Source organism: Corythoichthys intestinalis, chromosome 2 (assembly GCF_030265065.1).
Source record: "Corythoichthys intestinalis isolate RoL2023-P3 chromosome 2, ASM3026506v1, whole genome shotgun sequence".
Classification (NCBI taxonomy): Eukaryota; Metazoa; Chordata; class Actinopteri; order Syngnathiformes; family Syngnathidae; genus Corythoichthys; species Corythoichthys intestinalis.
This window is the reverse complement of record NC_080396.1, coordinates 46,036,135-46,063,179: the sequence shown is the minus strand read 5'-3', so window position 1 is coordinate 46,063,179 and position 27,045 is coordinate 46,036,135. Positions and strand designations below refer to the sequence as shown.

The window sequence follows — 27,045 nt, the reverse complement described above, 5'->3', positions numbered from 1 at the left end:
TACTCAACAGGCCTTTGTTGCTGCTTGAAGTGTGAACACATCACTACACGAGCAGCCCAGATCATCACTCTTCACTAAATTTACATCGGAACAGATGCAGTTTAAATACATAGTGAGACATTTAAAAAATGAATACAAAATACGATTGCTCACCTTTGTTCTGGTGATTTAAACGCTCATCCGCGTGACAAAATAGTCCCGTACTCCGCAGAAGAACGACGAAGCCTCGTTCGGCCCCGGAGATCAGCGACCTGTCAGCGGCTTCCAAACAGGAATTCGGCCGGTGTTGGCAAGCATCCGGGTGAGGCGCCGCCGCCTCCCCTTCGAGGCTGTGGTAATTCCGTCAAAAGCTACTGTCCCTCATACACATACGCAAAACATTCCCCGGCCGAACATGTCAGGTTGGACGCTTCAGATCGTGTCTGGTTATCTCCCTCTCGTCGCGGTGCAGCCAGGCAGGCTCATGTCTTATTTATTGGACCGGACTTCACTACATCCGGCGCCCAGTTTCCGCTGCACTGCTCCAGCTTGCTCATTCAGAGCAAGCCCCCGACGCAGCCATATTATAGAATCCCCTATATTTGGATTAAAGTGAAGACTAACAACTTCGAACGTTATCGGGCCTTGTGGGGAGTGAGTTCTGTTGGTCGTGCTAAACATCAAAATAACACCGCCCCCTCCCTCCTTTTCTACCCCACTTGTGCATCACGTGTACAGACGGCGGGTCGGGCCCCTTTAAGAGAGGCTGCATCGGGTCACAGTACTGTTTATGATTTGTGATGAAGACCTCCAATCTGTTATCGTTTGCGTTTGTGTTCATATCATATTGATTTCTGGGCCATTCCAGAATTGGATAATATCAAGAATATTTAAGAAAAATTTGTCATTTATTTGATAATAGTAGGGCTGGGCAACAATAACATTTTAATCGAGATTAATAGTACTAAAATCTTGCAATCACATTGTAATAGATGCAAAGAAGGAATAAATTCAAAAGTAGTATATACAGTCGTAATAGTCAGGAGCAAATCTGTCCCGATTTTCCTCTTCTTGTGCTGCATTCCAGAGAAGTGGGAAGTCGGATTTATCCCACTCGGATGGTACCAGTTATGACCTTAGAGCGTTCCAAGCGAATGTAAACCAGTGAATGATGAATGATGTTGCTCTTTCTGATCACTACTGCATTATGTTTAAAATGACCACCCCTGTCCATCCTCTGAAAAGGGAAAAGGTGATTAGGAAGCGTTACATAAGTGATAACACTTGTGCGTTATACACACAGGCCTATGCCTCACCATTAACCCCTACAACAGCTCCAGTGGAAGAACTTGTAAATAGTTTCAGTTCCAGCGTGATGACTGTAATTGACACTATTGCCCCGATTAAGACAAAAACTTTGTCAAGAAAGAAGAGGTCACCCTGGAGAAGTGCCACACTAGCTTTAAAACAAAAGCAAGATTGTAGACGAGCAGAACGCAGATGGGGAAAAAACAAACTCCTAGTTTTTTATGATATCTACAAAGAGAGTCTTCGCAAATACAACCAGGAACTGAAAAATGCTAGACAGTCATATTTTTTAGAGCTCACTAGTAGAAACATCAACAATACTCGCACACTATTTTCTGTTGTTGACAAACTGACAAACCCACAAGCATCAATACCTCAGGAATTGGCATCTGAGGTGTCCTGTAATGATTTCGCAGCATTCTTTACACACAAAGTACTAAAGATTAGACAGACTGTGTGCAACTCCAGATTAACAATTGTTAAACTAAATGCCTCCCAAAATGTCCCCCACGTCAATATTAGAAAATTTAGCCTGTTGGACTATGCCACTTTAACAGAAATTGTGTCAAAATTAAAGCCCACAACATGCTGCCTTGACATCCTTCCTTTAAAATTTTTCAAAACTGTTTTTCATTGCATAGCCCCAGACATACTTCAGATTATAAATATTTCTCTCCAAACAGGAGAGTTTCCACAGACTTTAAAAACTGCAGTAATAAAACCTCTCCTAAAAAAACCTAATCTGGATGCCTCAACCATTAGTAATTGCAGGCCAATATCAAATCTGACATTCCTGGGGAAAATTATCGAAAGGGTTGTGTTCGAACAGATCCAGACTTTTATGATGTAAAACAATCTTTTTAACTCATTTCAGTCTGGATTTTGGCCACAACACAGCACCGAGACTGTGCTTATCAAAGTCCTATATGATATTCGTCGGAATACCGATGCAGGCAAATCATCTGTTCTGCTACTATTGGATCTCAGCGCCGCATTCGACACGGTTGATCACAACATACTACTCAGCTGATTGGAACAGTGGGTAGGTCTTACTGACACTATTCTTCAGTGGTTCACATCCTATTTACATGATAGGGATTTCTTTGTGTCAATCGGAAACCATCAGTCAGAACGAACCAAATTCACGCGTGGAGTCCCTCAAGGGTCAATTCTTGGACCACTCTTATTTAACATCTATATGCTTCCCTTTGCTCAGATTATGGAACAGTATGACATCTCCTATCACACCTATGCAGATGACACACAACTGTACATTTCTGTGTCCCCACATGATTATAGTCCCTTAGTCTCCCTGAGTAAATGCATTCATCAAATCAATGAATGGATGTGCCAGAATTTTCTCCAGTTAAATGTGGAGAAGACAGAAGTGATAATTTTTGGGCAAAAAAAGAAAGGTCAAAGATAAGCAGGCACCTTAGCACAATGTCACTTACAGCTACAAATCATGTCAGAAACCTTGGCGTAATTATTGACTCAGACCTAAAATTTGATAGCCATCTAAAGTCCGTCACTAAATCTGCTTATTACCAACTAAAAAATATAACCAGAATTAAGGGGCTTCTGACTCAACAAGACATGGAAAAACTTATGCATGCATTCATTTTCAGCAGATTGGACTATTGCAACGGTATATTTACGGGTCTTGATATAAAATCAGTCAGGAAGATGCAGCTAGTACAGAATGCTGCAGCCGGAGTCCTCACAAATACAAGGACGCTGGACCACATTACACCGGTTTTGAAATCGCTACACTGGCTTCCAGTGAGTCAAAGGATAGACTATAAAATACTGCTGCTCGTCTACAAAACACTGAATGGCCTTGGACCAAAATACATGCTTGATTTGTTAGATTCCAATGAGACATCTAGATCCCTAAGGTCGTCTGGAGCCGGTCTCCTGCATGTTCCAAGAACAAGAACCAAACACAGTGAGGCAGCATTTAGGTATTATGCTCCTCACATTTGGAACAAGTTACCTGAACGTCTGAAGTATGCTCAAACTGTTAGCTCCTTTAAATCAGGGCTAAAAACGCTTTTGTTTAGCACTGCATATCCATGACTGTCTATATATCTCAATCTACTTGCTTTCTATTCCTCTTGTGCGTATCTCCATTGCTGATTTCAATAATTATTTAGTAGTTTTTATTTTTATTTATTTATTTTTATTCTATTTGTGATTAAATGCGATTTTTATGTATAATTTTATTTCCTATTTTGATTGTCCTGGTTTTTACGTTGTATTGATTTAAAGGTGATTTTTATGATCTTCATGTGATGTAAAGCACTTTGAATTGCCTTGTGTTGAATTGTGCTATATGAATAAACTTGCCTTGTCTTGCCTAAACCGCAAAGATGGCTGATCGCGAAAAGTTGTTTTTTACTATGTTTATCAAAAGGCATCTTGACCTACAGCAAACCTGCCTTCTCGCAAGCAATCAAATACTGGAACGGTATTGGAACTGGAAAAATGGCGACTGATGTAAATAGCACACACTGTAAACTGCCCTCTTTAGTTACATCCTCGCTGAAAGTCAATTTAAAAATCATCTGAAAATTAATCAAGCTAATTCACTGTGAGAACATTTTATTATTTAACTTCATTATTGTGTCATCAATGTGTTGTCTGAGTCTCTCTTTATTTAACTGATAAAAGTTGTCTGATTACCAGTAGCCATCCTACCGCGGAGTGTCTAGCCCCGGCATAAAATACGTGTTCATTGACAGACACACAATAACACACACTGCACTTCAAGTCACAGAGAAGAGTTGTTTTTATTTTGCACAAGCGCAATGATATTATATTTTTATAATTGTGTAAATAATGTTTTACCAATCACTGTCTGTTGTGTTTCCATGGGCATCGCCATTTTGTCCAGTGACCTGGACCTCCCAGTTCGAGTGGCGTTCGAATGTTATTTTCCTCGTCGGAGGTCGGAAAACTCCGACTTCCCACTTTTCTGGAATGCAGCATTGTCCCATGTACCCTACATGGTGTCTCCTCAGTAAAGTATGTCATTATGAGCTTGTAGGTCTACTTATAGCATACAGTCGTATGAAAAAGTATCTGAACCTTTTGGAATTTCTCATATTTCTGCATAAAATCACCATCAAATGGGATCTGACCTTTGTCAAAATCACACAGATGAAAAAAACCAGAGTCCACTTTAACTAAAACCACCCATACATTTATAGGTTTTCCTTTTTTAACCCTTTATTGCCAAATGTATCACATTTGATACACATTTCATGATTTTGAGAGTAATTCGGAATTTTGGCATTTCTTTTTGGGAAAAAAAAAAGATGGATGCAAGTCAACACATGCATCTGCAGGTTCCATGAGAAAAAAACAGGATTTAGCAAGGGTTATAGATATTAGAGTGCTTATTACACATATTCATTTTGACATTTCTTTTTACAAATTTGAAAGAAAGGTTTCTTTCGGACCTTATTTTTCAAATTTTGGGATTCTCTGATAATTGCTTCATGTTGCAGGTCTTTAAGGGTTAATGAGGATAGTATGCAAACAATGACAGAAGGGGGAAAATAAGTCAGTGAACCATCACATTTAATACTTTGTGGCCCCTCCTTTGGCAGCGATAACTTCAACAAGACGCTTCCTGTAGCTGCAGATCAGTCTGGGACATCGATCAGTACTAATCTTGGCCCATTCTTCTCTACAAAATTGCTGTAGTTCAGTCAGATCCCTGGGATATCTGGCATGAATCGCTGCCTTTAGGTCATGCCTCAGCATCTCAATGGGGTTCAAGTCTGGACTTTGACTTGGCCACTCCAGAACGTGTATTTTGTTCTTCTGAATCCATTCTGAAGTTGATTTACTTCTGTGTTTTGGATCATTGTCTTGTTGCAGCATCCATTCTCTTTTTAGCTTCAACTGTCTGACAGACGGCCTCCTGATAAACCTTTGAATTCATTCTTCCATTAATGATTGCAATTTGTCCAGGCCTTGAGGCAGCAAAACAGCCCCAAGTAATGATGCTCCCTCCACCAATTGGAGATGAGGTGTTGATGTTGGTGAGCTTTTCCATTTTTCCTCCACACATGACGTGTGTTACTCAAACACACGCAAGCGCTTTTGTTTCAACCCAGCCATAAAAAGATAAGTAATTATATTTATTATTTAAAACGTCATTTTTAGCTTAGAATCATTAATTGATATCTAATATTTTGTAAAAAAAAATAAAACTTTTTTAAATTATTCACTCGCATATTTTAAACTTTTAAACAAATAGTGTCACAATGAAAAAATGTGTCTGTAAATAAGTCACAGATATCTACCTCATAACTATTGCTTGATTGTATTTTTCTGGTTACTGCCGCATTTTCCCCGATATTTTAGATGATAAATAATCGATTCAAACAAAGAAAAATTGAAAAAAAAAATGTTTAAAAGAGTCAATATATGAAAAAGAACATCTCGACCACTCCTTGATGTCTGCGATTTCTGCATCGCGACGCTTGTTATATTACCATGTTTCACCCATAATATCCCCACAAAATCCGGCTCTGGCCATTTACATCTGTGTTTTGACACTCGGTGATGCATGCTACATGGAGTTTTTTGATCGAAACAAGGTAAGAACACGATAATATCTCAAAATCATGGGGTCTTTAATTATGCTCTGTCATGCTCTCACCTTCAGTTAGGGTTTCGCTGTTGAAAAAAAAAAGTTTTCAGTTTTTTTTTTTTTTTTTTAAATGTCCTCCTGTTCCAAAATTTTCTTCCCCCAGAAAATTGAGATTTTAAGCTTTCCAATGATGTATCACACGAGTATATCAGACAATTTTGAAATTTGGCCAAACTGGGAGTCTCAGAGCGGAACTTCAAGTCACCTGAGTGTTTATGTTGATATACAAGAAGCACACTGCTTGAGCTTACATGTTTGTCACTCTGAACTGACGCTGCTCTCAAAAGGCTTAACTTTTTCTAATGTGGTTCCGAATGTTAATGTTCAATTGAAATAATTAACTGCATTAATTTGTGTTTTAACACTAGAAAACCCAGCAAAGGCCGACTCGGCCCTTCCCCAAGACAAATATTCCTAATATTCCCAAGCAATGGCCGATTTGGCCTCTCTTCCTAAAAAACCCAGAGGTGGCCCAAATGACCCAAGTGCTTTTGAATTAGCAAGTCGTTGTCCGACAGACAGCAACCATTCATATGGAAATGCAACCACTAGACATACATTGTGTTAGAATGTGGCCCAACGGAGGGGAACACACCACGGTTGCACACTTCATGTGATAGTTTTTGCCAGTTCAAGTCAAGCTACATTTATTAATTTACATTTATTTATGGAGTTTTACGCTTTTTACAAACTTTTAACTTACTTCTCCTATACTCCACACAGAAAAACTGAAAAAAATGGCCCAAATGTGTACATTGTTTTTGACCAAAAAAAAAAAGTTTTAGAACTGCAATTTGAGTTTAAAGCAAGATCATGTATATCGTTTAGAATGACTGGATCTAATGTAGCATGAATTGTGGCCATTTTGTCTGAAGTTAGTACGAGAAAATGTGTGAAAACCTTTGAGAAAAACAGAAACATAATTTGTGTCATGAGAAGGTGGAAGGGAGCGGCCTTGAACAGTTTCTTTGAACACACTGAAATAATGACTGAATGTCTTAATAGTCCTAATTATTATGAAGGGAATATGTACTGCACAGTGTTGTCAGTCTTACTTCAAAAAGTAATTAGTTACAAGTTACTAACTAAATTACTTTTTGGGTGAAGTAACTCAGTTACCTCATTGTTAGAGTAATTTGTTACTCAGCAAAGTAACACGTTACTTTTCATGTTCTACACGTTATCACAAATATACAATATAATACATTTCACATCAAAGATGTTTATGTTAACTGATTGAATTAATTTTTTCATTCCTCCCCCAAAAAACGTAGGTCAGATTTTTTACTTTTTTTTTTTTAATTCACCCATATGAGAGCGTTATACAATCTCATTGGGCTGTCATGATAAATGGTAAATACATATTTATATTAATTATTACCATTAAAATGTGGTGTAAAATCTTTAGTCACTTTTTTGCACATTTAAAACATTATTTAGCAACTTAAATATTTTTTTTAAATAAGAAGTTTTTGACCTGATTGTTCAAATCCAGAGCTAAATATTTAATTTAAATCTTAAATTTATGTCCTGCATCCTAAATGTTAAATCTGGAAACGGTTGAAACTAAATATTTAGCTTAATATAACAATTCACATGACTGGAGACCGGAAGTAACAAAATAAAAGCTGGCGCACACAAAATACTTTTTAAATAGCTTCTCCTAAATGTGTATTTTAGCTATATATTGTTATAATCACAATGACTCGTGTCCAAGAGCCGACCGACTGCCACCGTTGAGTAGGTTTTATACATTTTTAATCAACGTAAACAGACAGTCTGAGTTACTCCAGCTTTTATTTTGTTACTTCTGGTCTCCAGTCACGTGAATTTGCATATTAAGCTAAATATTTAGTTCCAACCGTTTCCAGATTTAACATTTAGGATATACATTTATGATTAAAATTAAATATTTAGCTCTGGATACAAATATTCAGGTCTAAAACTTATTAAAAACTTTTTTAAAAATTTAAGTTGCTAAATTGCGTTGTAAATGTGCAAAAAAAAAAAGTGACTCTAAAAATTTCAAACCATTTTAAACACTGTGTGCCGCTAAATGTGAGAAAATGATGTTGTAATTTTTAGCATGTACTGCTTTACAAACGGCGCCCCATATTTACAGGTACCTAAACACCTACTTAAATATATATGGACAGCCACGTCACAAGTGACACAAAATACTATAACTACTAAAATGAATAATCTGTTTCTTCGTGTAATTTGTGTACTGAGATTTTGTGAGTGCTCAAGGGGCAGATGCAACGACCCGGGTAGGAAAGACGAAGCAAGCAGAAGGTTAGGAATGTGATAGCTGAGATGCAGGGATTTGGCGAGTAATCCCTAGCGCCTTAATCCTAACAACAACAGAAAGTCTGTCCTTCCATTTTTTTGTCACGATAAAAGGGAATGGAAAATGGGGATAAAGCAGTTTAGAAAATGGCCAAAGGATGACTATTTTAATCTTTCATTAAATATAAATAAACTTTAATTCTTGAAATAGTCACATGTTAAAAAAAATATTTCTACATGATCACAATTCATGTTGCAGGTGATAATTCATAACTGCAGATATAGTATCAACAATGGCAATGTTCCTTATAATTCCAGCCCTGGCCCACTGTTAAATGACGCAGTGTGTGCTGATGAGTTGGCGGGCCATCTCAACGTTGCCGCTGGCCTGGTAGATGAGGGACAGATTGAAGGCGGCCTCCCTCCTCAGATCAACTTGTTCAACAGCAATACCCTGTTGGTGTAAGTGAAAAATGCTTTGTGGTTGTTTCTTTTAAGGAGCTGTGTGCTCCCTTTGGACAACTTACATTTTTGATGCTGCCAAGAATGAAATGGAAAAGTACCTCCAGTTTCTCTACAGGGAGTAGAAGACACTTCTGGTAGTAATGAATGGCTAAGTGTGTAAGGCCTACTTGGTGCAATGCTCTGGCACAGTTATACATGCTCTCCTGACACTCCCCACGTAGCTCCACATATCGATGCAGGAATGCGAAACCCTAGGAAAAAAATAAAATCAAATCAACACCAGAAGACAGTACTCAAAAGTACACATTCATCCAAAAGCATCACACCTGAACAATCAGTGTGTGCCTCTTTGCCACATATTTCTGAGATGCCATGTTAAATAAGTTGATGCCCACAAACATGTTGAGGAGATGGTCATCAGGCTGAGACTGGAAGGCCTGAATGTAGTTACCTGAAGAAAAACAAGAGGTTATGTGCAAATCACTCCATTTGCAAGTGAATGAGAGGTCATCGCTTTCGGTGTGCCGTACCCAGGGCGTGTTTGAAGCTGCCCGAGACCATGGCATTGTGTCCGCAGAGAACACACAGGGCATGGTTTTCTGGATGCTTCAAAAGCAGACGCAGACAAAATCGATGATGACGTTGGTGGTGGGAGGATATCGTCAGCTAAAGAGAACACAGGCGTATGTGCCGTTTTAAATGTGCTTCATTATGCCAGTGTTTCTAAACCTTCATTGAGCCAAGGCACATATTTTTATATTAGAGGCGTGTTGTTTCTCACCACAGTATATTCGAGTATATACCAAAACGCTAATCATGTTTGGCTTTACCCCTACTTTTTCACATGTACTTTGCAAAGACCGTTTTAGTGAATTGTTTGTCACAAGCTCAAACACATTGCTAGCATGGTTTAAAGACATTATTTACAGTAAATAAAGAATTTGTCAACCAATTTAAGCATTTGCATTAAAAAATCCCTACACTTTTTCAACATTTGTATAAACAGTCTGACTTGAAAGTACTACATAATAAATTTCAGAAAAAAATAAACAGCTGTCGCCTGCCCCATATAATACTGTGAATTTGACATGTATATTGGTACCTTAAGCGTTTACCTCAATCCTTGACAACACTTGAGACCATTTTCCCCCAAATCAAGTGGCTGTGTCACTCCAAAACAAAAATATATGTTAATTAATAAGAAACAAATAGCACTTTAATATTTGTGCTTAAAAAAAAAACAAACAAAAAAACATTAACAACAACAACTAAAACAATGAAATAATCCAATTAAATTTAAAGAATTTGTTTATGCATCACACAACGCTGCAATTGAGATGTGCCTGTTACAGCTTCCAGTAGCGAGTATCACACCCTGAAATAATTGGTAGTGCTCTCACGGCTACACCCTAGGGACTTCATCCTAACCTACATGAAAAAAATGCACCCTCTTCGTTTTGGAGTGCTAATTTTCACAAAATACTAGTAGTATTGAGTGACCACGTTTAATTTCTTAGAAGGTTGTAAGTTTACGGCCACTAAAGCATGGGAAAAAAAGTGTCGCTGGTTGTTTGTTTTACTCTAGTAAAGTTTTTTCTTGTATTTAAAAACAACACAAAAACAAAGACCTGAGAATCTCTCAAAGCGGGCATATGTGCTGTAGCATAATCGTTAGGAATCGCTGCATTATATGTTGGAAGGACATCCATATTTTAAAAAAAATGTGTTTACTTGGTTAAATATATTCCAAAGCTGGGACTGGTCCACATTTTCCATCAGCATCAATCTATTGGTAAGCAGAAAACACAAATGAGAAGTGTGACAATACTCAACTATATACAGTGGTATCTCGACATATGATTGTTTCGAAACGCGATCTTTTCGACATCCGAACGTAAAATTTGACTCGACATTTGTTTCTACATCCAACGACATGCTCTAAATACGATAATTTATGACAGAGCCGCAGTTTCATTGTTTTGCCGGAAGAAAGACGCACTTCGGATTTTCTTGTGAGAGAAATCAACACTGCTTCCAAGAAGGTTAGCTTACCATTGAAATTAAGACGTAAATGATAGCAACATATGAGCATGGTGTTCGCATCTGTGAACTGGGTCGACAATAGACCCTACCCACGTGACGTCACAACTCCGCCCTCCTGACTGGTGCCGCCCAATTGTCCGTCAACACATCGTGTTTACCTGTTACGGCTACGTACATTCCTCCTATTTACGGCGTGTTTTTCTGCTCGTTAACATTAATAATCAAAATGGTGAAGGCGTGTGTGGCGGTCGGTTGCAATAACAGAAGATAGACGGAGAGACTTGAAGTTCTACCGGATTCCGAGAGACCCGGAGAGAGCGCGATGGGCTGCTGCAATTCGACGAGAAAACTGGGCTCCAAACGATTACCACAGATTATGTAGTAGTCATTTTATATCTGGTAAGATGCATTTAATATATATTTAGAGGGTTTTGGGCTGACAACCACAATTAAGATCATTGCTAGGCTAATCGCCGACAACATACACGTATGTATGTAGTGAGAGTGCTATCGCTAAACCATATAAACATTAAAAGCCCTAGCTCCATTGACAAATGACATGAAATACATTAGACTTGACAGTGGATGTTAGCAAGAACAAAAGATTTTGAATTGAAAATTTCGTAACTCACCTTTCCAAGCACAAGATAGATTCCTGCCGAACTTTCGTGGACGAGGACCTGTTTCACCCAACCAGCAACGAAGTATTTATAAGCCTCCAAGCTCTTAAAGTTTTTCAAACTTTCGTGAGAATAGGCTGATTTTGTGTGGACAAGATAGTTGTAAATATCAGGGTATCTAGCAGATGTCAGGCAAAGACGGCGCAGACAGCGGGTCGAAAAACATCGATTTAGGCATCAAATATGGATCTGGCGAATGGATAAACTGAAGCTTTTCCACATAACGCCTTTTATGCAACGCATCCAGTGAGTTTACGGCATCCGAAAGCACCGGGTCTTCCATGAAATGCATTATAAATTGCTCGAGCAATTGAGACCATTGATAATACAGACACAAAATGACGGACAAGGGGGCGGAACAATACAGCGATCACGTGATTTTGTGACGTAGGTGAGTAGGGTCTATAGACCCTACCCACCGACGTCACAAAATCACGTGTCGCTGTATCTGGCCGCCATATTGTACCTATTTTTTAGACCTACTCTCATTGTTTTCAATTAGTCGTGCAAGTTATAGAGCAATTCATGGAAGCCCCGGTGTTATCTGACGCTGTAAACTTATTGGATACGTTGCATAAAAGGCGTTACGTGGAAAAGCTTCAGTTTATCCATTTGCCAGATCCGTATTTGATGCCTAAATCGATGTTTTTCGACCCGCTGTCTTCGCCATCTTTGCCTGACCCTGATATTTACAACTATCTTGTCCACACAAAATCAGCCTATTCTCACGAAAGTTTGAAAAACTTTAAGAGCTTGGAGGCTTATAAATGCTACGTTGCTGGTTGGGTGAAACAGGTCCTCGTACACGAAAATTCGGCAGGAATCTTGTGCTAGGAAGGTGAGTTACGAAATTTTCAATTCAAAATCTTTTGTTCTTGCTAACATCCACTGTCAAGTCTAATGTATTTCATGTCATTTGTCAATGGAGCTAGGGCTTTTAATGTTTATATGGTTTAGCGATAGCACTCTCACTATATACATATATAAAATGTAATAAATATGAAGTGCGATAGCACTACTCCAGATTGTCCCTAGTTGAATTTATTTTTTGGCTTTTGACCTCAATGGTGAAATTGTAAATTAATTGTATGACAACTGTCTGATTATCCCCTTATAATTATATATTTTCAGGTAGTTCATTCACAACGTCTGAGTGTATGTTGTCGGCGATTAGCCTAGCAATGATCTTAATTGTGGTTGTCAGCCCAAAACCCTCTAAATATATATTAAATGCATCTTACCAGATATAAAATGACTACTACATTATCTGTGGTAGTCGTTTGGAGCCCAGTTTTCTCGTCGTATTGCAGCAGTCAATCTCGGTCTCCTCTCCGGGTCCCTCGGAATACGGTAAAACTTCAAGTCTCTCCGTCTATCTTCTCTGTTTTTGCAACCGACCCCCACACACGACTTCACCATTTTGATTATTAATGTTAACGAGCAGAAAAACACGCCATAATAGGAGGAATTTACGAAGCGCTAATGCATTAACATGACTAGTATCCGGACAACATGGCGTGGGGGCGTGGCTGTGACGTCACGTGAGTAGGGTCTATAGAACTGTGCTCTCTACCTCACCATCACGTTCGCACTGCGGTGGCGTTCAGGTACAACAAAAAACGTCCGCCACATTAGAACCCGATTTGTTATATTATTACGGGTTATGTGTTATTATTATTATTGGTACTACTACTACTACTACTACTATATTATTCCAATTTTTTTCCCGATTTATTCATAATTTATTTGTTTTGCTCTTTGTAATTGCTATTTACAATAGTAACAGCAGTATTTAGTACGAATTTAGTGTAGGTTTTTGGGGTGTGGAACAAATTAATGGAATTATAATGTATTCTTATGGAAAAATCCTGCCCAATATACGACCATTTCGACTTACAAACAAGGTCCTGGAACGAATTAACTTCATATGGTGAGGTACCACTTTAATCAAATTCTCCTACCTGATGTAGTCATAAGCCTTGTGGTGGTCTCGATCCAAGATGCTGGCAGAGAGTCCAAGGAACTCCAACTCCTTCCTCCTGGGCTTAATATCGTAGAAAGAGTAGAACTCCATCGCAGAGTCGACCATTAACTCTGCCTCTTCGTAGCGTTTCACGTCGCACAATGTGAGCACACAGCTTAGCAACAGCTGCCACCAGTCCTCTTTGGACAGGATGTTGGTTTTACCTATATCAAATATGACAGATATTCAGATTTTGCTTAGGCTTTGACTGGTCATTGATTTAAATATAACAATACCTTTTAGTTTTCTGTGAGAGATCCTGACCCCTAAGCTTGTGCAGTGTAGGCTTTAGTAATTTTTCACAGCCGGAACAAAACAAAGTGAAGCAGTGTTCTTTTTCACAACTCCTCGATATAAGCGGATTTTAAGGGGGGGGGGGGGGGGCCTTCACAATTTTTACAAAAAAAAAAGGGGAGGGCAATTTTATTTTTCAAATGATTTTTTTTCTTAGATTGAAAATATTTTTTTAATTGAAGCAACTTTTTTGGGGATTAAATGATTGAGACACAAATATCCTACCCATAATATGACCCAAACACAAAAAGGATTGCTTCATTCAAAGAAAACTTTTTCGATGAAAAATTAAGTGTTCAAATGCAAATTTTTCAATCTCAAATATTTTTTCGAATTCAAAAACTTTTTCTATGATTGAAATTTATATATTTTTGATTGAAGTGATTTTTCTTTTTGAAAATATATATTTTTTTAAGCAACTTATTTTTTGATTGAATAATAAAGACAAAAATGTCCTCGCCAAAATATGGCCCAAACACAAACCAACATTACTTCTTTGTTAGTTGTTTAGTTTTTTTGAGTTTCAATTTTATTTTTGCATTCAAACACATTTTTTTGATTGAAGCCACTTTTTTTTGGTTGAAAAAAATACATTTTGATTTTTTTTAAAAATTCATTTCATTTCAGGCAATTGAATCAACTTTTTTTTTTTTTAAATTGAATCAACTTTTTTTGATTGAATAATAGACCCAAATCTACCTCCATATGGCTCAGCCAGGGGATACAATTTTTGACTGGGGTAACTACATTGGCATGACACCGGCGGGTGTACCATATTCAATGGATGACGATTTTGGCGAAGTATTGCCTAAGCAGCCTGATTTAGAATTTCCCTCAAGAATGATGGGAAACAAAAAACACTCATTGTCAACTTAGTATTATAAATATTCTTGTAAGTTAATTGTATTGCCTTCGCTACGTTTCGGGGTCATCAACATGCCCCCCATGTGCCCCCCCGTCCCAAAAGTCAAACTCCGCCTATGCTCCTCGACTGTGAAAAAAACTTGCTGCCACCTTCGATCAGCTTAAATTAACTGTACATTTATAGCTGGTTTGGTAACCTTCTTTGTAGTATTTTATAATTTAAAAAAAAAAAATTTTTTAAACATATCAATTTTTATTTTGGGATTTAGATGTTATCCTGCTTTTATTGTTAATCATCTTTTCATTTAACTTGTCTTTTAAAAATGTTTTGGATCGGTGAAGCACTCCTCAATGGTACTACATAAATAAACTACTATAGCTATGCCACAAAGAATCTCTCATGGAACAAAAACTTACAAGACAATAACTTAAATTTCTTTTTGTCAGGATAAATCTGTTTGACATCACTGATGTTCACTCGGCAAATTTCAAGGAAATAGTTATCAATCCTGCAATACAGTCTAATCACAGAAGGTTGCAAAAACTAACAATGAAATAAGTGATAATTACAACAGTTCAAGCAACTGCTTGCTAATTGGCGTTACTGTTTGATTTACAGTAGTGTGCAAAGTCTTCTCTCTCTCTCTCTCTCTCTCTCTCTCTCTCTCTCTCTCTCTCTCTCTCTCTCTCTCTCTCTCTCTCTCTCTCTCTCTCTCTCTCTCTCTATATATATATATATATATATATATGGTGGAAAACACTCAGGTGACTAAGTTCCGCTCTGAGACCCCCAATTAAGCCAACTTTCAAAATTGTCTGATATGCATGCGTGATACATAATTGGAAAGCTTAAAATCTCAATTTTCTGGGGGAAGAAAAATTTTGAACAAGAGGGCATTGAAAAAAAAAAAAAAAAAGTTTTTTAAACAGCAAAACCCTATCTAGAGGTGAGAGCACGCGAGAGCAGAATTACAGACGCCATGACTTTAACGAGATATTATCGCGTACTTACCTTGTTTCGATCAAAAAACTCCATGTAGCATGTATCACTGAGTGTCAAGACACATGAATAGCCACAGCTGGATTTTTGGGGGATTTTATGGGTGAAACATGGTAATACAACAAGGGTCACGATGCAGAAATCGCAGACATCAAGGAGTGGTCGAGAATTTCCTTTTTCATATATTTACCATTTTAAACATTTTTTTTTGTTTGGCATGGTAATTTATCATTTTACATATCGGCGAAAATGCTACAGTAACGAAAAAAAAAATAATAATACAATTAGGCGATAGTTATGAGGTAGATATCCGTGACTCCATTTTTTTCATCGTGACATAATTTGTTTAAAAGTTTAAAATATGTGAGTAAATATTATTATTATTATTATTTTTTTTTTTTTAACGAAATATGAGACATCAATTAATGATTCTAAGCTAAAAACGACAGGCATTTTGAATAATAAATATAATTAATTACCTACGTTTTATGGCTGGGTTGAAACAAAAGCGGTTGCACGACGTCTGTTAATGGGGGTTTTCAGGGTAAAATGGACAAATTAACCCTCGTTATTCGCGGTTAATGGGGACCGTAGCGCCCCCCTCCAAGCGAAAATTGAAAATTCGTGAAGTACGGGCGGAGCATATTTACATAAATTTTATTTGGGTGTATTCAATGTAGTTATTCAAATTTAGCATTAACGAGAGATACTTGTAAAGCATGTTTTTTCCGCAAAGTATTATTTAAAAAAACAAAAAACAAAAAAACAAAAACAAAGCCCTTTTATGAATATGCAGATTTTAGTCAATGGTTTTTAAGAACTTCAAATGTAATAGTTATGATATGTTTTAAACATAATACTGTCCCACTGAAATATCTTTTAATTAAACAAGAATAACGTAGCAAAATACTTTTATTAAATGCTTCATTAAGTGAGTCCACTTAAATCTGCTCACGCTGCTGAGAGCACTTACGCACACACAATAAGTTGCCACAGCACACTACCACTAGTGTTTAACAAGCTAAAAGACTCGGCGCCTTTGAAGGTAGCGCTGCCAAGTTTCTCTGGCAAGATCGTAGCTTAATCCCTGTCAATCATCGTTAACTTTAACAAGCAAATCCAGTGCACTGCCTGACCAAGAAAAGCAGCAGGAGGGAGAGTGAGAGACTGTACGTGATCGGATTAGGACATCGCTATAAAATACTGTAATTTTTTAATTAAAGAAAAAAAAAATCCGCGATGGACTGAGGGCGTGAAGTTTGAAGTAGCGAGGGATCACTGTATATATACCACAATTTTAAGGACACTAATACAGTAAGTATAAACACGATGTATACTGTCACCTCTCGCACCTGAAAAAATAGTAGCATTTGTACACTCAGTCAGGGATAGGGTTATTAATGACATCATGAATTTTGCCACTTACGGTGAACAACAGTTCAAACTAGGTGTGGCCCATATATCAAATTCTGATGGCATGAAAGCCTTGATTTAAAAAAAAAAATATATATATATATATATATATATATATCGCAATTGAAGTACCGGAATCCAAAATGTAATAGAAAATGTTTTAAAAAATTAAGGTTATAGAAAACGGCTGCAGTAAATTATTAATAAGGAAAGAATGAGATGGAATTACAAACAATCATTATGGAAATGGCTATACATACATGTAATGTCCAAATAGGCTTTTTCTTGGTCATCAATGTCCGACAGCATGCTTTCAACCTTCACCAAACGCAGACGGTTCTCTCCTGACACAATGACAGAGCGCACACACACTTTGGCTCGTTGCATGGCCACCTTGAATAAAGAAAAATACTTTTTTCCTCATAACACATTTTTCTAGGGAGAAACACTTCAGAAAATAGAGTTGCAACCTTGAGCAGCATGGACATCATAGTTATCACAGCATCCAAATATTGTTGGATCAGTCCCTGTGTTTTCAACAGTGTGGACCGATGCAGCAGCAGTTTTAGTTCCTGTACACATGGATGAGCACAGATGTGAGGATCTGTTCCTTAATTACGGTTATCTCCAAAAAATCTACATACCTTTTGCGCGGCAGATGAGTCTTGGGAAAGCGTCTCATTGTCATACATTGGCTCCAGCGCTTTGAGGGCACAATCCGGCTGACCGAGTTGTTGCTGCAGGGTGGCCAGAGACAGCCGTGCCTCTAAATGCTGCGGCGCCAACTCCACCACCTTTGTAAAGCTTTCCGCAGCCGCTTTCATTTCACCCAATGCCTTCAGGCACTCTGCAATGTAGTTAAAGGTAGCAGGCTGTTTATAATTTACAGGACAAACATCTGTACTGCTTATTCCCACATGGGTCGTGGAGGTGCTTGAGCCTATTGCAACCAATTATTTACCACCTATTTACCAGAAAATTGCTTAAAATGCTGCTCCATGCCTTTGAAACTCTACCTGCGTGCCGAAGCCAGACAACAGCCAAGTTGTATTTCTCAGATATGACAAGCACAGACAGCAAAGGGAGAGCAGACAGGTACTCTCCCACCTCCAGGTAGGCCTCAGCTACATCCAAGTATAAGTCACCAATTTCCTCTGCACTTTGCTCCATCAATGAGCTCACTAAAGCCTGAGAAAAAAGGTAACACAAATACACACAAAAGGCTTAATATGCCGCCCTTTTTTAAATATGTGATGGATGTTATCAGCTCTGTTACCTCCAAGGGTGCAGAGATGCGTATATGGATAAGGCAGACAATCAGTTTGGCCTTAAGATCAACCGGGATGCTGTCTGGAACCTGAACATCTTTGATTTTTGCTAGAAAAGCATACATTTTTGGTTATTTACTCTGTTTCACTGATCTTTGAGATCATTGTGGATGTTTGGCAAACTAGCTTTCTTAGTAAAAGACTCTTCCCAAACCATCACAAATTCTGAGTTTGCACTCATGTCAACCACTTCATCCTAATTGAGCACCATTATGGATATCAGCTTCTCTCTGTGTGAATGTTAATCGCAGAAGTGCAAAAGAGTTCAAAATACCGTGAAGGTTTTATTTCGGACTGCATCTTATTCGTCCGATGGATTTTGGTAACATAACTTATTGTCATGACATCACTTAATTTTCTATCCAAGCGATCATTTTTTATTACAGGTAATAATTTAGCACAATCATACATTTATCCACTGATGCCATTTCTGATGTGTCCACTGGTTTGGCCTCTTTGTCCTCCTCTTTTTTCTCACTTGTATTTTCAGACAAATTATCCTCTTTACCAGAGGAGTCTGAGTGACCTTCATCCTGGACCAAGACAACACCCACAAAATGGACCAAGACCTGAAGGAGGACAAAGATATGTGTACATTCATAACCAATGTCTTTTCTGCTATTGTAATTTGTGCCTGCATACCTGCAAAGCCTTTTCATACTGGTGGTTGGTGATGTAGAGCTCAGCAGACATGTTGACGATGTCGTCGCTGACCAGGTTCGGGTGTCGTGCCAGAGCCTCTTCCATAACACCGAGTGCTGAGGGCAGGTCTCCACTTTCATAATAGCTCCTAAGCAGTGAAGATGAGTAAAAGCAGTGCATACATACGTGCATGGGCACGTTAAACACATATGGATTGTGTATTAAAAACTACTATTACAGTATTACTAAAAATACAGAAAAACATGACACCAGCACGTCACCAGCATCAGCCAACAAATTTACTCTCACCCCAATCCCATGACCATGCAGTCAGTCTTTTACACTTAGTAAAAGATAGTTGTTACATTATCTTACCAAAAGCTTTCTCAAAACGTCTTATAGGTCTGAGTGATCCATTACATTATATGATGCGACGTAAGTTACATGACACAACATAGAGCTGCACCGCTTCCACATAATAAGGGGAGTGACCTCAGAGCATTAACACATGTGACTATTATCCACATTTTAAATTGGTTAAATGTGCATGAAAAATACGAGGCGACGTGGAACCGATTAAAAGTATGGATTTGGAAAAGGATAGGAAATTGATGATATCCAAACATACCTGTGTGAATTGTCTGGCTGACAGCAAGATTTTTTTTTAAACTGTCAACACAGTGACAGAAAACAATTTTCTTTTTTTGGGAACTATTTCAGTGGTTACATGTCTTTAAGTTTGTGCAAATCTAAAACCACTATAAAACCTGATTAAATGTAATTAAATCTATACTTGTCATCTTTTTTTTTTTTTTTAAAAAACAATATTTCACCTTTCCGCCAAAATAAATTATGCTGGAGGTTTGCGACAAGCATGTCTATGAGAATGCCACACTTCACTGTGGCTTGTGTGACTATTGCAAAGTGAGGTGAAAACACTTTCTTCCTCCCCGCTTTTTATACCAAAGGAATTAAGTACCGAATTACAATGCAGGCAATTGACAACATCTGTGCCACTTTACAATTTAGTATATGCCAACGGTTGCGAAAAACGAATGACGGGCCACAAATAGTCCCTAGCCTGCAGCTTGATATCATTACTTGTATTATTTTTTTGTCTCGTTTTAGCCGGTGTTGTGAGTGCATCAGGTTGAGATTCCTACTTGGCCATGTCCTTCGAAAGCTGTATAAAGTGCTCCCCTTCATCCATTGGCAGCAGGGACAGGATTCGGCGGTAGCCATCCATGCATTGCTTGTGCTCCCCAAGACGCATGAGGAGACCGCAGCGGTCCCAAAGATAGCGTACGTTGGTGGGAGCATACTTGACGGCTGCAGCATGGATAAGTTATTTTAAACTATTTCCCCCAAAATAATGTGTTTCCTAATGTTTATTGAGCAAAGGCACTTCAGAATAATATCATGGAATGCCAAACAAAAATGTCCCAGAAAAATGGCCAAAAAAAGCATGAAGCCCTGTCTTTCGCACTAATTATATATGTACAACTACTACTGCTTGTTATGAAGCAGCTTAAATCACCTGCAATCAGACAGAACTTAAATTGAAAATTTGCACTTGGTCGTCAATTCAAAGGTTAAGAGAAACCGGGAAGCGGAGGGATAAGTGACAGATTTTTTCCCATTTAGCAAGCAAACTGTCTCCACGTTTTACAGATACAAACTGGTGCAAAGATCAAGTAATTGCTTGGTGCAAACATTGCAAAGTAGTGATTCTTAACAATGCAAAAAAAAATACTGTAGAGGGAGATAATGGAAAAGGGAAAAACATGGGAGGCAGACCTTTGTTGTAGCAAACTAGAGCTTGCCGGATGTTGTCCTGTTCCAACGAAATCTCGGCTAGCCTGATCCACTCCTCACAGTCGGAGGGGTTGAGATGGGCTGCAATCAGACTGAACTGCAGCGCTTTGTCCATGTCGCCTTCATCCTCATAGATCATGGCCAGCGTGGAGAAAGGATCGTAGGCCAGTGGAGCTGGAAGGGGCAGGAGAGACAATGAATGTGTCAGGATTGACAATGCAACACGAAAACATTCCTAATATCCTACCTTGTCGTATGATCTCCATACACATGGCAATCGCATCTTCTTTCTCTCCTCTGGCATAACGAATGTTAGCTTCACCCATCAGGCCTCTGAGTGCTCGGGGAAGTTTACTGCGGTTGCGCCGTTCCTGGAATCAATGAAGCAAGTGGTGAGATAGTCAAGGAGTAAGACAGACTTTTGTTATAATACAGTATTACCTTCAAAATTCACAATAATCTGTCTTTATGTCGGTCCTAATTCAACACCTTCAAAGGATGGACACCATAGAATAGTTTTCATCTTAGAGGGTACTGCAGGCATTTTTTAAACAATTATTTTCAAGCATGCGTGAACATTTGGTCTAGGACAAGTACAGTGGGGCAAATAAGTACGGCATTTAGTCAACCACCAATTGTGCAAGTTCTCCTACCTGAAAAGATTAGAGAGGCCTGTAATTGTCAACATGGGTAAACCGCAACCATGGGAGACAGAATGTGGAAAGAAAACTGAAAATCACATTGTTTGATTTTTAAAGAATTTATTTCCAAATTAGAGTGGAAAATAAGTATTTGGTCATCTACAGACAAGAAAGATTTCTGGCTGTCAAAGAAGTCTAACTTCTTCTAACAAGGTCTAACAAGGTCTAACGAGGCTCCACTCGTTACCTGTATTAATGGCACCTGTTTAAACTCATTACCGGTATAAAAGACACCTGTCCACAACCTCAGTCAGTCATACTCCAAACTCCACTATGGTCAAGACCAAAGAGCTGTCGAAGGACACCAGACACAAAATTGTAGACCTGCACCAGGCTGGGAAGACTGAATCTGCAATAGGTAAAACGCTTAGTGTAAAGAAATCAACTGTGGGAGCAATTATTAGAAAATGGAAGACATACGAGACTACTAATAATCTCCCTCGATCTGGGGCTCCATGCAAGATCTCACCCCGTGGCGTCAAAATGATAACAAGAACGGTAAGCAAAAATCCCAGAACCACACGGGTGGACCTACTGAATGACCTACAGAGAGCGGGGACCACAGTAACAAAGGCTACTATCAGTAACACAATGCGCCGCCAGGGACTCAAATCCTGCCCTGCCAGACGTGTCCCCCTGCAGAAGAAAGTACACGTCCAGGCCCGTCCGTGGTTCGCTAGAGAACATTTGGATGATCCAGAAGAGGACTGTGAGAATGTGTTATGGTCAGATGAAACCAAAATAGAACTTTTTGGTAGAAACACAGGTTCTCGTGTTTGGAGGAGAAAGAATACTGAATTGCAGCCAAAGAACACCATACCCACTGTGAAGCATGGGGGTGGAAACATCATGCTTTGGGGCTGTTTTTCTGCAAAGGGACCAAGATGACTGATCTGTGTAAAAGAAAGAATGAATGGGGCCATGCATCGAGAGATTTTGAATGAAAATCTCCTTCCATCAGCAAGGGCATTGAAGATGAGACGTGGCTGGGTCTTTCAGCATGACAGTGATCCCAAACACACAGCCAGGGTAACAAAGGAGTGGCTTCGTAGGAAGCAATTTAAGGTCCTGGAGTGGCCTAGCCAGTCTTCAGATCTCAACCCCATAGAAAAATCTGCGGAGGGAGTTGAAAGTCCGTGTTCCCCAATGACAGCCCCAAAACATCACTGCTCAAGAGGAGATCTGCAAAGAGGAATGGGCCAAAATACCAGCAACAGTGTGTGAAAAGCTTGTGAAGAGTTACAGAAAACATTTGGCCTCCATTATTGCCAACAAAGGGTACATAACAAAGTATTGAGATGAACTTTTGGTATTGAACAAATACTATTTTCCACCATGATTTGCAAAAAAATTCTTTAAAAATCAAACAATGTGATTTTCTGTTTTGTTTTTTTTCCAAATTCTGTCTCTCATGGTTGAGGTTTACCCATGTTGACAATTACAGGCCTCTCTAATATTTTCAAGTGGAAGAACTTGCACAATTAGTGGTTGACTAATTACTTATTTGCCCCACTGTAAGCCTAGTCATATAAATGGTTTGTTTCTATATTTTGCATGTTGATTTTTTACATTTTAATGTTTGGAATGGAAACTGGCCTTTTTATTTTGAAATGATCAAATTTTACTTTGTCCATGGACTGCATATTTCTAATATATATAGTGCCATGAAAATATATTTATTTGGACTTTCTCAAATGCTTTTCCCCCCTCAGTCGCCCTAATTTAATATTAAACAAATACAAATGTAAATAGCATGTCAACCTTACTCACCTTTAGCATTTTCTTGTTTTCACGGTTTAGCTCCATCTCTAATGCAAGAACGTCTCCCACCGTCAAATCCTCATTTCCCTTTTCTTCGTTTTTAGCCCTCCCTCTCTTCCTTGGCTTCTTCCCTTTAACTTTTAACTTCAACTTTTCTTCCTCTTCCTCCTCCTCCAACGTATAATCCTCGTCATTCTTGTCATCAACATAGCCCAAACTGTCATTGTCCTCATCTGACAAGATTTGCTCGGTAGATTCACCCATCATTGAGGCAAAGGCTTGCTGAACTCCAGGGCTAACCCCGTCTTCTTCTTTAATGAGAAGGTGGAAAAAATCATTTTTAAAAAGTCAAATAAAGAAATTAACATTATAAGATAAGGGCAGAGTAAACTAACAATACAGTAGTTCCATTCAAGGTGCAAAAAAGGGGGAGAAAACTGATGACGATTCTGAAGGCAGCCTTCCCACCAGACTTTGACGGTGGCTGTTTTGATACGTTTCTTGCCCCGAGAATCGTTGTCATATTTCTCCCCGTTTGCCAGATGCCAATAACTCACACATCATTAATGAGGGACACGAATGGCAAACACAAAGACATGCTGTCAGAAATCTGTGGCTCTTCTTTTTACCAGTTTGAGGCGGGTTATGCGTAGACGTGGAAGGGTGCACCACCTCATTTTCAGCTGACACTAGAGCCTCCTGAAAGAGATAAAGAGTGCACCACCAATATTGTTTATCCTATACATATTTTCAGGAAATAAATTTAGCATTCGAAGAATTCCTCAACTTCATTTCTTTTAAATATCACACATTTGTATTGTCCCCTTATATTATGACATGAACCATATTTTCCTTTCTTTTTTTTGTTGTCCCATGGGTTGGTTGTCACACTTGCTGCAACTCCACCACGGGGTTACAAAATATCAGTATTTAAAGAAGCACTTGGTAATTTTTCAGTTTTGGTCGATTTTAGCGACGCTGATGGATAAAAGCGGTACTGCTTTGCCTTATGGAAGACTGCATTTCCCATGAGGACCAGTGCACACTCGCAAAGTGTCGTCGGGGGGGTTGGCGTCACGCCTGCAAGTGACAGCCATTTTTTTTTTTTTTTTCTCCTCAGACAAAACTTTTTGTCTCTTTTGTTGCTCTGCCATCTTTGCAGAATTCACACGAAAGCGTACGCATCGACTCTAGTCTTTATAATGAACGGGGAAAGGGGGAAGTGACGAATGCCGTTAAGCGGTCAGCACATTTGTAGTTTTTTTTTTTTTTTTGGTGAACCTGTTCTAATTTAATAATCACCTTATCATGTTGTTTTGTTAATGTTCCATGTTTATTAAGGTAATTCATTAAAGGGATCCTCGATCTTAAAGACATGTAATTCTTAAAAGATAAATGTTAGTATGAGTGATAATAATTTGATATTGAAACTCCTCTTAATGTTTTCGTTTTAATAAAATTTGTAAAATTATAGTATTTTAACTGAGGTTGCCATTTTTGTTGACGTCGCAGTGCGGTGACTTCATATGGCCCGCTGCCGAACTTCCAGCGTGTCACTTGTGTAAAAAAAATAATAAAAAATTTTTTAAAAAATTAAATAAGAGCGTCACTCGTTAGCTACCACAACATGTCGTCCGTTCTGCCCTTCCTATTTGAGCCACAGCGGAAAAGTGAAGAGCAGGACAGCACTGTCGGTCGTTCACGAAATACCTGATAAGACAAGAGTTGGGCAAAACTAGTGGTGTACTTGCAGCAAGTGCGCCTCAATGACAACGGAGCGAGAGACTGTATGCTGTCGAGAACTCCGGTTTTTGTTAGCAGATCTTCATCAAGGTGAGCTATTGTGTGATCAAACTTATTCCAAAATTTAATATGTCACATTGTTAGCATCCAGAGCTGTCGTGTGCTTCACATAAAGTACAGGCCAAAAGTTTGAACACACCTTGTCATTCGTGCATTTTTATTTTCATGACTATTGACATTATAAACTCTCACTGAAGGTAATAAAACTATGAATGCACACGTGTGATAGTCAGGATCGGAATTGTGTCGTGGCTGACTGTCCTCATTAAATTTGTCATCTGACGGGAACAAATCCTGGGATCGAGTGTCCTCCATGTCTTGTACATCCAACTCACGTTTAGCTACGTAAGGGTGGTCCATATTAAGTGCTCGGCCTGCATCAGCTGGCCACTGTACCGCTGAATCAGACATGTCTGGATCAGTTTGAGTGGCAGCATCACTCATATTAGGTGAATACTGAACAGACACACTTACTGCCTAACGAACTGACAATAGAGGTGAATTATTAGCTTGCTCTGTGACTAGCGGTACGCCCGAAGGTTCACCTACCGCTGTAGCGTCAGGAGCAGCTTGCCTGCTTAAGACAGCGACCAGGGTTTCTTGTCTTTGGCGCTTTATTGCGCGCATTTCACTCGCTTTTCGAGTGCGTTGAGACTTCTTGTAAGGGAAAATAGTTGGGACAGCATTCGATTTTAGTCTTCACTTATATCCAGCCGCTCCGGTGAGCTCTTTCATAAGTTTTCGTCGACTAAAAGCCTCGAATGCGGTAGGAGAAGAATGGTGAGAACAAAGCCTTGGGTCTTTGGGAAGTTTCGTCAGTCTACAGCCATTTTCCCAAACCTCTCTCTTCTTCTTGTCAATAGGAAATCTGTGGAGACCCACGTCACTCCCCTTGTTTATATTTGATTGGAAATTGCATCCTAAAGCAGCACATCGTGGCATTTTACTTGGCGAGTTTAGGCAGCAATACACAATTGTTGTACACAATTGGAAACGTCCCATTTACGTCATCACTACGAGCCCGCAAAACATGGCGCCAATTATTGGTCAAAACATGTACTAAATATTATAAAATATCGCCATTGAATTTAACATTTTATGTGTTTCTAACAGCATATTTTAGTACAAGAGAACAATTGTGGTTTATTAGAGCCTACATGTCTTTAAGATCGAGGATCCCTTTAAAACCAATTACATTTCATTCAGTATTTGTCATCATTTTAAAAGAAAAATCCCACATAAATGAAAAACGATAACCAACCACAAAGTGCGTAAACTGTCAGACTGTCTTTTAATTGATAATAAATCACTGTAAAAGATTTAAAAAAAAAAAAAAAAAAAAGCCCCAAAAGAATGTCAAGTCCAAGCCAAATCTTAAACTTCACTCAATTAAATGAATGATTATTCTAAGATGTGTTGATTGGAAGATACCGTACTCATGAAAGGGTGAAAACAGTGCTTTACCACACCACCGTCTTTGGCGGTCAGCAGGGATGAAATAGAACCGTGACAATCTGGCTCTCCCTACTTACATATTTGAAACTATATTCAGCATTTTAACTAACCTGTAATATTTCGTACGTTGTTGTTTTAGCTTGTTTGAATTCATAATTTAAAAACAACCACGACTTTTATATTTCTACATAAAATTTACCTTGGCTTTCCTCTCGTCTCTCCTCCTGTCAAACTCTTCAAATGTAATCCTACCCTCCAGGTAGTCGATGAGCTCGCCGCTGAAGCCTGACATTTTGCTTTGGCTGCTATTTCACTGTGAGTCCCAAATCACCAAATACGACTAATAACATGATAATGTAACAGGTGTAGGCTCACTATCCTGATCCCCTCACTATCAACAATATTAGTGCGGGCTTTGTTGTTGCATACGCTTTACTTCCGGGAACATTAAATCACGTGAATGTCTATTTTCCGGGTTGAAGCTATCAAACGCGGTACTACGGTTACAGCGACATC

The 27,045-nt window shown here is 38.7% G+C and overlaps 2 protein-coding genes across 5 annotated transcripts in view; both read right to left on the bottom strand.

Annotated features, from left to right (window-relative positions):
• hecw2b (HECT, C2 and WW domain containing E3 ubiquitin protein ligase 2b) overlaps window positions 1-644 on the bottom strand; it is a 45,867-nt gene extending 45,223 nt beyond the window's left edge. For both annotated transcript variants that reach the window (XR_009062481.1, XM_057829342.1), the window contains exon 1: window positions 154-644. The gene's annotated coding sequence lies outside the window, so the exon portion shown is untranslated. The remainder of the gene's footprint in view (window positions 1-153) is intronic.
• A 7,639-nt stretch (window positions 645-8,283) lies between these two features.
• gtf3c3 (general transcription factor IIIC, polypeptide 3) lies at window positions 8,284-26,985 on the bottom strand. Of its 3 annotated transcripts, none has more exons than XM_057830699.1 (19): window positions 26,729-26,985; window positions 23,901-23,970; window positions 23,281-23,579; window positions 21,057-21,180; window positions 20,792-20,983; window positions 20,158-20,323; window positions 18,995-19,142; window positions 18,762-18,921; window positions 18,301-18,401; window positions 18,041-18,212; window positions 17,669-17,871; window positions 17,495-17,596; window positions 17,285-17,417; window positions 13,392-13,617; window positions 10,439-10,493; window positions 9,238-9,373; window positions 9,034-9,158; window positions 8,770-8,958; window positions 8,284-8,696 (listed from the first exon to the last, which is right to left on the bottom strand). In XM_057830699.1, exons 1-19 carry the CDS (start codon window positions 26,819-26,821, stop codon window positions 8,574-8,576), a joined length of 2,817 nt encoding a protein of 938 aa, XP_057686682.1. In that variant the 5' UTR covers window positions 26,822-26,985; the 3' UTR covers window positions 8,284-8,573. The 3 variants fall into 3 exon arrangements, with proteins under 3 accessions (XP_057686682.1, XP_057686680.1, XP_057686683.1); XM_057830697.1 differs by having other exon boundaries at window positions 8,288-8,696; window positions 23,281-23,582; window positions 26,729-26,984; XM_057830700.1 differs by having other exon boundaries at window positions 8,292-8,696; window positions 8,806-8,958; window positions 23,281-23,582; window positions 26,729-26,984.
• Between the last annotated feature and the right edge of the window lie 60 nt (window positions 26,986-27,045).